General features: G+C 41.5%; 1 protein-coding gene across 1 annotated transcript; it reads left to right on the forward strand.

Moving 5' to 3' along the window:
* Positions 1 to 1,495: 1,495 nt before the first annotated feature.
* On the forward strand, positions 1,496 to 8,926 carry LOC311135680 (F-box only protein 9-like). Its single transcript, XM_084169703.1, has 13 exons — positions 1,496 to 1,732; positions 2,704 to 2,784; positions 3,410 to 3,544; positions 4,967 to 5,024; positions 5,541 to 5,628; positions 5,746 to 5,873; positions 6,385 to 6,499; positions 6,702 to 6,820; positions 7,044 to 7,134; positions 7,541 to 7,636; positions 7,763 to 7,856; positions 8,114 to 8,274; positions 8,429 to 8,926. Exons 1-13 carry the CDS (start codon positions 1,730 to 1,732, stop codon positions 8,535 to 8,537), a joined length of 1,278 nt encoding a protein of 425 aa, XP_084025829.1. The 5' UTR covers positions 1,496 to 1,729; the 3' UTR covers positions 8,538 to 8,926.
* Positions 8,927 to 13,236: the final 4,310 nt, after the last annotated feature.

Below are 13,236 nucleotides of genomic sequence, written 5' to 3' on the forward strand. Positions count from 1 at the left end.
TTCTCAGTTTTACCACGCTCGCCACCGGTTCTGCGTCGTACCAAACGGCGGGCGTGACAGACACCGGGAATCTTCCATTTCAGTTGCTCCACCTCAACACTTAACTCCACCCCAGTAATCACTCCTTTCAAAGGCGCCCTACTCCGGAGAGCAGGTCTTTTCGAAGAAACACAGAAAATCATCACAAGTTTGCTTCGATTAAGGAAGGATCATATAATTCAATCCAGGTCATCAGGAGGGTTGAGCCAATGAATTATACTCCATAACTGCAGGTGGCAGTAAATCGTTAACCTAAGCTTTATACCGGTTCAAACAACACACTCCTCCAGGTGGCAGTATGCACCCTTTCAGTTTGTTTACCAACTCATAGAAGTAGTACAATAAAATGGACTACTTCAAAATGGAGATGCCTCAATGGCGCTGCCTGTGCGCTCACAGGCGCCATATTGTGACATTTACAAAGAAGAGTCCTCTATCATTCTCTGGTTGGTGTCCATCATCACCACATATTGCCATGTCATATCTTTCGTAGCCGCCCACCAACCCTCCCTGCATGGGTCCAGGTGACCTTTCCACCCCTCCCCCCGATTGCTGTACTGGTGTCAGAAGTGGGAATGCGCTTCTGTGAAGCTTTCGAAATAGGTGGTATAACAAGTTCCCTCCCTAACACTCCCCTTGGCCCTAACCATTCAATGTTTGCAGATCTGAGGGGTCTGGATAAGTGTAACCAGTGTAGTGGAGGAGCTTCCACCATACTTCCACCTTACAGATCTGCTAGGGAGGGTTAGGGAGCTTGGTTGCCTGAGTAATGAGTATGGAGGAGTAGCGGTCGAATTGGCCCAAGGTATCTGAATACTGCTCTGGCGAACTAAATTGAGCCTACCCATTTATTTTTTATGAAAATGTATAATGGGAGTCTGTGATAATGAATGGCTGCTTTTAAGCTGGGACAAAGGTGTGGGTACCACATTTTTTTCAGTTATGAACAGCGTTATAGAAGTTTAACAACATTATTATTATTATTACCAAGGGTGTATCTCAATAGTATAAAGTGGCTTCTTCATCTCCTTTCCTTCATCTGCACTGATGGGAAAGGAGTTGGACAAGTGAATGCAAATTGGTTTGGTTTTGGATCCATCATATTGCATTTACCTGTCCTGTCTTGGTTTTTCCAAGAGGTGAAGATGAAGGAAAGGAAACAAGAAGAAGCAACTTCAGACTAGAGGTGTACCTCAACTTTCTCTTTCATAAAAACACCCCTTACATTGTACAGTCAGGCATTAGGATCCCTCTACGTTGGAATGATTTTCGAAAAAATGCTCATTAATGAAGGATGGCACTTTTGTGTGGACCATGTACTAGCCTATAACAAAATTATAGAAAAGAACGATGTCAAATCATGACGTCAGTGACCTTCAGCTCGGAGCTATAGAAAGATGTCCGAGTTTTGTACTTGGAATTCCGAGTTGGGTGACCGTTCAAAACTATTATTCCCAGTCGGAGCCTGTTTTTTTCCCCGAGTTCCCAGTTGTATTGAACGCAGTGAAGTCGGAGATTTCCGAGTTCCCAGTCGTTTTGAACGCAGTAAAAGTACTCAGCAGTTCGAGGCAAGTCATTGAAATGTCTGCATTTCTGCGATCTCTCAAATTTCCCCGATGTGTTGTCCGTTTTTCTGACCGTGATCTGTAGACCCTCATCTGAAAACGTTAACGGACAACAGAAGACCATAATGGTAGCTCAATGTCGTTTGTTATGAGGCTAAACCCTACACCGAGGCAGTTATCTAGCTAGCTAGGCTAACGTAGTTAGCCAGGAAGTATGGTCACTCACGCCTACTGCTGGTGGTTGCATGACGGGTCTCGTAAACACGAATGATACTAACTAGCTAGTTAGCTACCGGTAGTTAATGTATTGATAAATTAAAATGTCCAGGTGTCAACAGATTAATATGAAAACTGTTTGGCAAATAAATCATGGAAATGACATGCTAAGCCCTGCTTGCTTGTTTTAGTAGCCGACTCAACTCCACGATTTACGATGGAGTTGTGTGGCAACTAGTCTGGGCAGACTGGAGCTCCGACGTCACATACGTTTTTATAAAAAAAAATAAAAAAACGGATTTCAGCAAACGAACAATACACATGACATTGACATTGTCCTCTGAAAATACGTAGTTTTTGATCGCTTTTATGTGACATCGAAACTCCAGTCCGCCACACTAGTCGCTGCTCAACTCCAGTCCACCACACTAGTCGCTGCTCAACTCCATCGTAAATCGTTGTTTAGTTGGCTATTGTTTAGGTAACGTCAAGTAGCTAGTTCCTTCCTGGGCATAGGCAAAGCCAAGAAAGAGGCTGATTGTTCGTTTGCCAGTTAGCAAGCTATTGTGGTGCCAAATGTGTTTGAATACTAGGAGCTAGCTTATGTGTTCTAGCTAACTTGTGCAATTTTTTTTTTGGCATGCTCACACCTCAAAGTAACTTAAACCCAGATCACGCTTTGAATATTGGTTGGGTGTGGTTTGTCTTTCTTGTCCTACCACTTCACTTCCATAAACACAGCTTGTATTTGGGTAAATTACTTGTATCAATATTTGCTAATGAATGAAACCCTATTTGTTAAGAGAGCCAGACAGTCCATGTTTGTGATTCGCTGCCATGTTTAGGCCTAGTTATTTTAACAATACTTTTATTTTTTCTGCAGGCTGAAAGCATTATCAATTCTCGTGGCATTGTAGAAGATCAAGATGGAGAGAATGAAAATACTGATGACTCAAACCTCCAAGTAAGATGGCCTATACAAAGGTCTAAACAACTATTATGTCTCAGAATTGCTCTGTGATAAAGAGTTTAACAGAAATCCATATTGGCATTTTTTTTGTTGTTGCCATGATAGCATACCTATACACTGTTATGAACAAAGTTTGCGAGATTGAGGGTTGTTGCTTACGCTTTGCTATTGTGTGTGTGTACACAGGGATTGACATTAAAGTTCGAAAGGCACTTGTCAGGAGTATTTTTTTTGGTTGCCAGATTATGATTAATTACCTATTTACACACAGAATTGCCATATTATATTACCTGCAAATAGGGGAGGAATCAGAATTATCATTACTGGAATTATTTTTAATTGAGTTGTTATCAGTAAAAACATTCTCAGAGCAGGCTCAACTTGCCAGACTGCCATAAATGATCTGTCTTCCACTTAAACAATGGGGAGGAACCAGAAAGATCTGTTTTAGGCTACTGGAATTCTTTGCAGTATTCTATATATATATTTTTACAAATCACCTGCCCAAAGGGGCAACCTCAGAGCAGGTTAAACTTGCGAGACTGCTCAGGTCACTTGCTCCAGGCAATAGAGAAACCCCTAATGTCAATCACTCGTACACCATTGTTCATGTGACAAGGTGGAGCTCACCGTGTTCAGGGCCCAATGGATGTCTGAACTGAAGCCCAACTCTGGGTCCAATGGGGGGAACAGAGGACTGTCGTCAAGAGCTGCAGACCTGAGAAGAAAACAGGAACTGGCCCGGGAGGAAAAAGTAAGCTGTTTTGTTAGAGCCATTTACACTGAACAAAAATATAAACGCAACATGCAAAGTGTTGGTCCAATGTTTCATGAGCTGAAATAAAAGATCCCAGAAATTTTCCATATGCACAAAAAGCGTATTTCCCTCAAATTTGGCGCACACATTTGTTTACAACCCTGTTAGTGAGCATTTCTCCTTTGCCAAGATAATCCATCCACCTGACAGGTGTGGCATGCTGACTGCAGGAATGTCCACGAGCTGTTCCCAGAGAATTGAATGTTAATTTCTCTACCATAAGCCACCTCCAGCGTAGTTTTTGAGAATTTGGCAGTATGTCCAACCAGCCTCACAACCGCAGACCACGTGTAACCACGCCACCCCAGGACCTCCATATCCGGCTTCTTCACCTGCGGGATCGTCTGAGACCAGCCACCCGGACAGCTGATGAAACTGTGGGTTTGCAAAACTGAAGAATTTCTGCACAAACTGTCAGAAACCGTCTCCAGAAAGCTCATCTGCATGCTCGTCGTCCTCACCAGGGTCTTGATCTGACAGCAGTTCGCCGTCGTAACCAACTTCAGTGGGCAAATGCTCACCTTCAATGGCCGCTGGCATGCTGGAGAAGTGTGCTTTTTACAGATGAGTCACGGTTTCAACTGTATCGGGCAGATGTCAGACAGCATGTGGGCGAAGTGGTTTGCTGATGTCAACGTTGTGAACAGTGTGTCCCATGGTGGCAGTGGGGTTATGGTATGGGCAGGCATAAGCTACGGACAACGAACACAATTACATTTTTTCGATGGAAATTTGAGTGTACAGAGATACCGTGATGCGATCCTGAGGCCCATTGTTGTGCCATTCATCCGCCGCCATCACCATGTTTCAGCATGATAATGCACAGCCCCATGTCGCAAGGATCTGAACACAATGTTTGGAAGCTGAAAATGTCCCAGTTCTTTCATGGCCTGCATACTCACCAGACATGTCACCCATTGAGCATGTTTGGGATGCTCTGGATCAATGTGTACAACAGCGTGTTCCAGATCCCGCCAATATCCAGCAACTTCGCACAGCCATTGAAGAGGAGTGGGACAACATTCCACAGGCCACAGTCAACAGCCTGATCAACTCTATGCGAAGGAGATGTCGCGCTGCATGAGGCACACCAGATACTGACTGGTTTTCTGATCCACACCCCTACTTAAAAAAAAAAAAGAAGATTATATCTGTATTCCCAGTCATGTGAAATCTATAGATTAGGGCCTAATGAATTTATTTCAAATGACTGATTTCCTTATATGAACTGTAACGCAGTAAAATCTTTGAAATTGTTGCATGTTGAGTTTTAATTTTTTATATTTTTACACCAGATATTACTACCTGCCATCAGCATCATCTTCACTATCGTTCCCAACTTTTGTTTCTTTGTCTTAGGCCAGAGAGTTGTTCCTAAAAGCTGTTGAGGAAGAAGAGAATGGAGCTGTTTATGAAGGTATGTCTGTGAGACAAGATAGGCTAAGCCCAAGGCGGGCCAGTATGGAAGAAAAAAAAAAATTTATGCACTCACTAACTGGCTCTGGATAAGAGCGTCTGCTAAATGTGTAAAATGTAATTTCTATTTTGTCTGAGTATGATGTGATTGACCTTTTAAATGGATAGTTCACCCAAATTACAAAATGACACATTGGTTTCCTTACCTAGTAAGTAGTCTATGGACAAGGTATGACAGCAATCAATGCTTTGGTTTTATTTCCCTGGCACCGTTTCCAAATGCTAACATTTTAGCATTTGTGGCATAAATCTCATTCAAGTCATGGTACCATTTAGCATTTTTTACACATCATGTTTAAATCATCCGTAAGTATGATTTTAAAAGCAAAGTATGATTTGAAATGTTAATATTGGTACCATGACTTGAATGGAATTCTTGTGTGGCTGTAGTTGGGATTGGGAATAATGGTTTTACACAAAAGCATAGCTAAACTTTTTTTCCCTCCCTAATTTGCAGCAATTAAGTACTATCGCAGGGCAATGCAGATTGTGCCTGACATTGAGTTTAAAATCAACTACAGTCGTTCTCCTGATCCAGATGGTGGGTAAGTCTTTATATGGTGGTATACAGTAACACTACAATGAAGACTTCATACTGAAAGTCACACCTCTTTTCCATACAAGTCATATCATGTGAATGATACTGCATATCTGTTTCCTAGCAATGAGAATGACATGGATGGTGAAATAGAGGATCTACTGGCCTACTTCCATCAGCAGCTCACTCTGCAAGACAACTCTCTGAAGATATGTGTTCCTGAGGTGGAGATGACTCAGATGCACATCTCAGGTAGAGCTTATGCAATAGTTAGGAAAAATCCACACACCCAAGCACGTTAAAAAAAGTTATGTTGGCTACTCTCATGCTCCCACAGTGGTTTATTAAGACGCACCCACATACAATGTTTCAATCCCACTGGGATAAGGGCGGCAGGTAGCTTAGTGGGTAAGAGTGTTGTGCCAGTAACCGAAAGGTCGCTGGTTCTAATCCCCGAGCCGACTAAGTGAAAAATCTGTCGACGTGCCCTTAAGCAAGGCACTTAACCCTAATTGCTCCTGTAAGTCGCTCTGGATAAGAGCGTCTGCTAAATGACTAAAAATGTAAAAAAAAATCTTGGTCAGGATTGAAACATTTCAATAAACCACTCAATGAACCACTGTCTGGGAGAATATTGGCTTTGCAGTACTCGATTAGTATACTGGACTTTGTCTGGTTTGCCTTTACACAAACTTTGAAGGACTTCTATACAGTACATAAGCTGTCTCACTGTCAGTCTGTTCCTTTGGGTTTCTGTCCACAGCCCTGCCCCCAGAGGTCTTGATATACATCTTCCGTTGGGTTGTGTCCAGTGATCTGGACCTGCGTGCCCTCGAGCAGCTCTCCCTAGTCTGTAGAGGCTTCTATATTTGTGCTAGGTCAGACCAGTCATTACAAATCCAACATATTTTAAATATACTTTCCACAAACATGGTTTTGATTCATTTAAATTCATGCTGAACTTTTTAGTGCTGTGAAACACTGGTCCATACACTGCATTAAAGCAGGCTCCTGAATAATGTATTGTTTTTTTCAAATGAAACCTAGATTGTTATGCCCTTGGTGTTGATTTCTCCTCAGGGACCCAGAGATTTGGCGTTTGGCCTGTCTAAGAGTGTGGGGCCGGAGCTGTACCAAACTGGTGCCCTTCAACTCCTGGAGGGAAATGTTTCTTGAGAGGCCACGTGTGCGCTTTGATGGTAAACACTAAGGAACATCACTTATTTATCATCCTTAGAGAAAGAAAAACTCTTAACATAAGAGAGTGGATTTGTTTCATATACTTCTCTATTTTCTCAATATCAATGCACAATTGGCACGTTTAGCAAAAGTTGCATAGCTAAAACTAGATTGGTCCGATTTTATCAGATGCTCGTTATGTTTGGGAAATTCAATATATGGTATTCAATGTTGATTTTGCAGGTGTTTACATCAGCAAAACGGCATACATCCGTCAGGGAGAGGAGTCCCTTGATGGATTCTACAGGGCTTGGCACCAGGTGGAGTATTACAGGTCGGTGCTTCAGTCAGTCACTGGTGTCCTTGTTATGTTATGTACTCCCGAGTGGCGCAGTGGTCTAAGGCACTGCATCGCAGTGCTAGCTGTGCCACTAGAGATCCTGGTTCGAATCCAGGCTCTGTCGTAGCCGGCCGCGACCGGGAGACCCATGGGGCGGCGCGCACAATTGGCCCAGCGTCGTCCAGGGTAGGGGAGGGAATGGCCGGCAGGGGATGTAGCTCAGTTGGTAGAGCATGGCGTTTGCAACGCCAGGGTTGTGGGTTCGATAAAAAAATAATGTATGCACTAACTGTAAGTCGCTCTGGATAAGAGCGTCTGCTAAATGACTAAATGTAAAATGTTATGACATGCTAATGACCGTACAGTCGGACAAGACTAGCTATACTGTTTGTATCCCCAGATATCTGCGTTTCTTCCCTGATGGCCAAGTCATGATGCTGACCACACCTGAGGACCCAATGGTCACTGTTCCTCGTCTGCGTAGCAGGAACACCAGGTATTTAGAATGCAACATACACTGGCATCCAAGTCTGGAGTAACACATTTGAGGGAAAAATTTGTTTTAGAAGGTCACAACGGTTGGATTTGTAACATTCATGGCTTTCCTTTTCCCTTTACACAGGGTGGAGTCCATTATGTGTGGTCATTACCGTCTGTCGCAGGACACAGACAATCAAACCAAAGTATTTGTTGTCGTCTCTAAGAGAAAAGAAGAGGTGAGTGAGAGAAGTTACAGCATTGGACATGGATGAATTGATGTGGGAAGGTATTTGCATATTTTCCATTCCTGTTATACCTTAAACCCAACGAAATAGGCAGTTTCCTCACCCATTAACTGGTGCAACTGGTGCAGTGCTGGACACAGAATAGGAGAAAATAAAATACTGTACGTCATTGTCCACAGATGATTGAAGAGTGCTTTGGCTATTCAGTTCTGACTGCGGATCCCTGTGTGCGTGTTCTCTCTTGACAGAAGGTGGCAGAGTACCAGAGAAACTCTCGGTTTTGCCGGCGGAACCCAGCGGCACTCGAGACAGAGCACAGCTTTCATGTGGGACTGCAGCTGTCGTCTGGCGGGCGCCAGAGCTTCAACAAGCTGAATTGGATTCACCATTCCTGCCACATCAACTACAGGTAATACACTGGGTAGTTAGGGTTTTGATTTGACAGCATTCATTCAATGAATGTCATTGCAAGAGAGAAAAGTGATTGGGAATGTAACTTTTCATTGAGCTCTCAGGTATCCATCTCCTAAAGCAGCATAAATGTGATTTGAATGTTTTTTTAGATCCACGGGAGAAACGGTTGTCACTGCCTTCGACTTGGACCAGATGTACGCATCTTTCTTCTTTGCACGTGTGAAAAGCTATACAGCATTTTCTGAACGCCCACTCTAGGGCAGCCTAGAGAGAAGAGATACGTCACTACTGAAGTAGAAACCACCCAAAAGTTTACACAACACTAAATGCATATTTCTTTGCCTGTTGGTTTTGGGCTGAACTATGATTTTGAATGAATGTATACCAATCAACCTGCATCTGATTCTAAACGTAGTGTGTGCCACATAGCCATTATGTCTATGGCTGTCACAGCAAACAAAAAATAATTATACTGATTCTTCTTTTAAAGACTGGATAGATGTCCAGTATGATGACATAAAATGTCAATAATAGGAGATTTTTCACCCTTTTCCAACAATGAATATTTTGACTGTTTTTGTTAATTCTCTAGTAAGCTGTTTTCTCATCTGTTAACTCAACTGGAATAAACAAATGTGGGAACTATGTGTAGATGTTTTTCTTATCACTATAAGGCGTAAAGTGTGCTTGCACACCAACAACAAAAGCAGAACACTGATGGATTTTCTCTTACACAACCCCAATCATAATACAACACTTTCCCATCCCAAACTCAATTATTTCATAATTCTAAGTCACTTTTCTTGACCAGAGCACACATAATCCACCTATTACATACTCTAGGAACCCAGGTCTGAAATGGATTTAGATGAAGAAAAGAAAAAATCTGATTACAAAATATGTAAAATACAAAAATCGTAGTAAAGGCTCTCTTTAATGATATTTATCTAAATGGACTTGATGGTGGAATGCATAACAGCTTAAAATGATAATGGTGAATTTAATAGTAAAATCATATTTTCACATGACCTTTGATGGTTGTCCAGGTGTCGTTCTGGTGTGTCCTCATAAATGTGCGTCATAACACTGGCATGTTTTCCAATCCTGTTGATTTTTTTCATCCTCTTCAGAGCCATCATTTTTATAACCCATTGATTGAAAAGAGAGTATTCCCCTACGTGATAGTTTGTTCACATACCAGGAAAGATTAGCATCCAAGAACAGCGGAATAAATAATCTAGGATTTGTGACATGACAACCCCCATAAACTTCAAATTATGATTACTTATGGGGTGATATGTATATATATTTAAATAATAGGCTTACTGTATGATAACTGGCTTAATAATAGCAAGGAGTGAAAGACCTAGATAGGAAATATCATTGTAAGTGATAATTGGAATGTGCCCTGAGGGTGATAAGATCCTGGTGCTATTGAGGAAACAGTACTGGCTTGATTAGAGTGCTTTAGAACGATGCCTGAAATACACCACAGGAGATACAGACGAAACATTCATGATTTTATTCATTCCAATCTGTGACATTACAAATGCAACAGCTTCGAGGCTGGCTTTACTTGCACTGTTAGAAAGCTGATAATATTTCTACAGACTAGACTACTGTAGATACAAATCTGATCTTGCAGTCCATTCACAGATTGGGAGGACATGAGAATGTTGTCATGCTGTTGTTTCTTTCTCAACTTGTCATCTGAGAACATTTCAACATTTGATTACATAATTCAAACAGCTAACATAGAGAAGCGTTTCCACTTTTCAGTGGTAAGTGGCTGTAAATGGCTTTCAAAGCGAGACATCTCTACAACATAAGTTGGTGATTTGGCCCCTGAATTTTATAATTAAGGCATATGTGTGCTACAATACAACATAATTAAGGGAACAAGTTAAACATGTACAAACATAAGTAGCAACATCTATTAAGGCAACGCTTTGGAGAAAACACAAGTCACATTCAAACGTCATGGCTTGATGTAACTTGTAGCCTGACTCAATCTAACGAGTGAAAACAAGGAGGCAAACACTTGAGCGTAAGAGAGAAGTGTGGGTTTAAAACACAGCATGAACCATGCATATATATACAAACAATATTAAATATGATACAGAATTGTAAGTTTAGTTTATACATCTACATGTTTTTATTATTTTCTGCGTTCCATGGAGTTGAGGTTGAAATTCAAAGCGTACAGATAATACCAGTAATACTAGGGTGACTTTGGGTAAAGAGAGATACTGAGAATGTATGTCATATCAGAGGCTGAATTTTGAGGGTTGAGTGGACACACTTATCTACTTCATATATTCTTTAACACAATCCATGACATTATCAGTGTAATTTTTGCTGCATAATATGTTGCAATAAAGTAGGTCATAAATATACAAATTGGGAAACATTAGATGGAAACTAAATTGCTACTGTAGAGGAATAGTATTGTGCAGTAGGTAGGGCTCTCAATCTCAGACACCCATAACTAAAATATTGCATCTGTTCATGAGAGATTAGGGCTCTCATAAAATGTCCTCGTACGTAAACTATTGCTACAACAACGGCAATATCTAAAGCAAGACCTAAAATATAAATTACAATTTCTAATATTTCTCATTCACAGAACTCGTTGTTCTGATCAGTGCCATTTGATGGCAAATACTTTCAAACCTGAACAACTGATGGACAACAGACAAAGCTATTATTGCAACTGGTTTTGAGCTATAGCTCTCCTGAGTCATGAATATACAATGCATACAATGAAAGTGAACCTCTCTAAGGAGAGTTGCCATACTCACTGGATAAAGTTACTTACTGGATACATTTGACACTGTGCACATGGTAGTTACTTGGCTCCAGACGACGAATACATAGCTCATGTTAAATAGGAGTAATTAAACTTATCACAGACATGCAGAGGAACCTGACCGTAGTAACATTCCAGGGGTGATTTGAGATAGAAAGTACCTCCTTTACCGGTGTATACCAATTGCTGTACCTAAAACTTTTAAGGTGCTGGACACAATGATGTCAGACTTTTTATGGAATAATAAAAAGCCACATATCCGTAAAGCCATACTGCAAAATCTAAAAGAACTAGGGGGTTTGGGGCTCCCTCACTTTCAAAAATATTATTGGGCTGCAAACACTCGTAATATCATGTTTTGGATTCAACTCCAGGGGCAATCATACAATCCAAATCCTGTATGGCCACATCATTAAGAGCTATCGTATGCGCTCCTGTACCAGCTCCATTTGCTACCTTCAGTAAGAATGACCTAGTTAGACAAACTCTCAATATATGGAATAACCTAAGGCTGAACCTAGATATTAGAGATATTCTTACCAACTCCTCTTTAGTTTGTAGGCTATTTCCACCATCCCTTGCAGAGAAAGCTTTTGATATTTGGAGACAAAATGGTGTGACATTTTGAGCCTGTAATCAAACCCACAATAGCTGATGCTCCAGATACTCAACTAGTCTCAAGAAGGCCAGTTTTATTGCTTCTTTAATCAGCACAACAGTTTTCAGCTGTGCTAACATAATTGCAAAAGGGTTTTCTAATGATCAATTAGCCTTTTAAAATGATCAACTTGGATTAGCAAACACAATGTGCCATTGGAACACAGGACTGATGGTTGCTGATAATGGGCCTCTGTACGCCAATGTCGATATTCCATTAAAGATCAGCTGTTTCCAGCTACAATAGCCATTTACAACATTAACAATGTCTACACTGTATTTCTGATCAATTTTATGTTATTTTAATGGACAAAAAAATTGCTTTTCTTTCCAAAACAATGAAATTTCTAAGTGACCCCAAACTTTTGAACGGTAGTGCATTCGGAAAGAATTCAGACCCCACATTTTGTTACGTTACAGCCTTATTCTAAAATTGATTAAATTAATGTTTTTCCTCATCAATCTACACACAATACCCCATAATGACAAAGTGAAAACAGGTTTTTAGAAGTTCTTGCAAATCTATTAAAAATAAAAACAGAAATACCTTATTTACATAAGTATTGAGACCCTTTGCTATGAGACTCGAAATTGAGCTCAGGTGCATCCTGTTTCCATTGATCATCCTTGAGATGTTTCTACAACTTGATTGGAGTCCACCTGTGGTAAATTCAATTGATTGGACATGATTTGGAAAGGCACACACCTGTCTATGTAAGGTCCCACAGTTGACAGTGCATGTCAGAGCAAAACCCAAGCCATGAAGTCGAAGGAAATGTCTGTAGAGCTCCGAGACAGGATTGTGTCAAGGCACAGATCTGGGGAAGCGTACCAAAAAAATCTGCAGGTTCCCAAGAACACAGCGACCTCCATCATTCTTAAATGGAAGAAGTTTGGAACCACCAAGACTCTTCCTAGAGCTGGCTGCCTGGCCAAACGGAGCAATCGGGGGAGAAGGGCCTTGGTCAGGGAGGTTACCAAGAACCCGATGGTCACTCGAACAGAGCTCCAGATTTCCTCTGTGGAGATGGGAGAACTTTCAGAAGGACAACCATCTGTGCAGCACTCCACCAATCAGGCCCTTATGGTAGAGCGGCCAGACGGAAGCCACTCCTCAGTAAAAGGCACATGACAGCCCGCTTGGAGTTTGCCAAAAGGCACCTAAAGACTCTCAGACCATGAGAAACAAGATTCTCTGGTCTGAAGAAACCAAGATTGAACTCTTTGGCCTGAATGCCAAGCGTCACGTCTGGAGGAAACCTGGCACCATCCCTATGGTGAAGCATCGTGGTTGCAGCTTTATGCTGTGGGGATGTTTTTCAGTGGCACGGACTGGGAGACTAGTCAGGATCGAGGGAAAGATGAACGGAGCAAAGTACAGAGAGATCCTTGATGAAAACCTGCTCCAGAGCGCTCAGGACTTCAGACTGGGGTGAAGGTTCACCTTCCAACAGGACAGCGACCCTAAGCACACAGCCAAGACAACACAGG

Source organism: Coregonus lavaretus, assembly GCF_964263955.1.
Source record: "Coregonus lavaretus genome assembly, chromosome: 1".
Lineage (NCBI taxonomy): Eukaryota > Metazoa > Chordata > Actinopteri > Salmoniformes > Salmonidae > Coregonus > Coregonus lavaretus.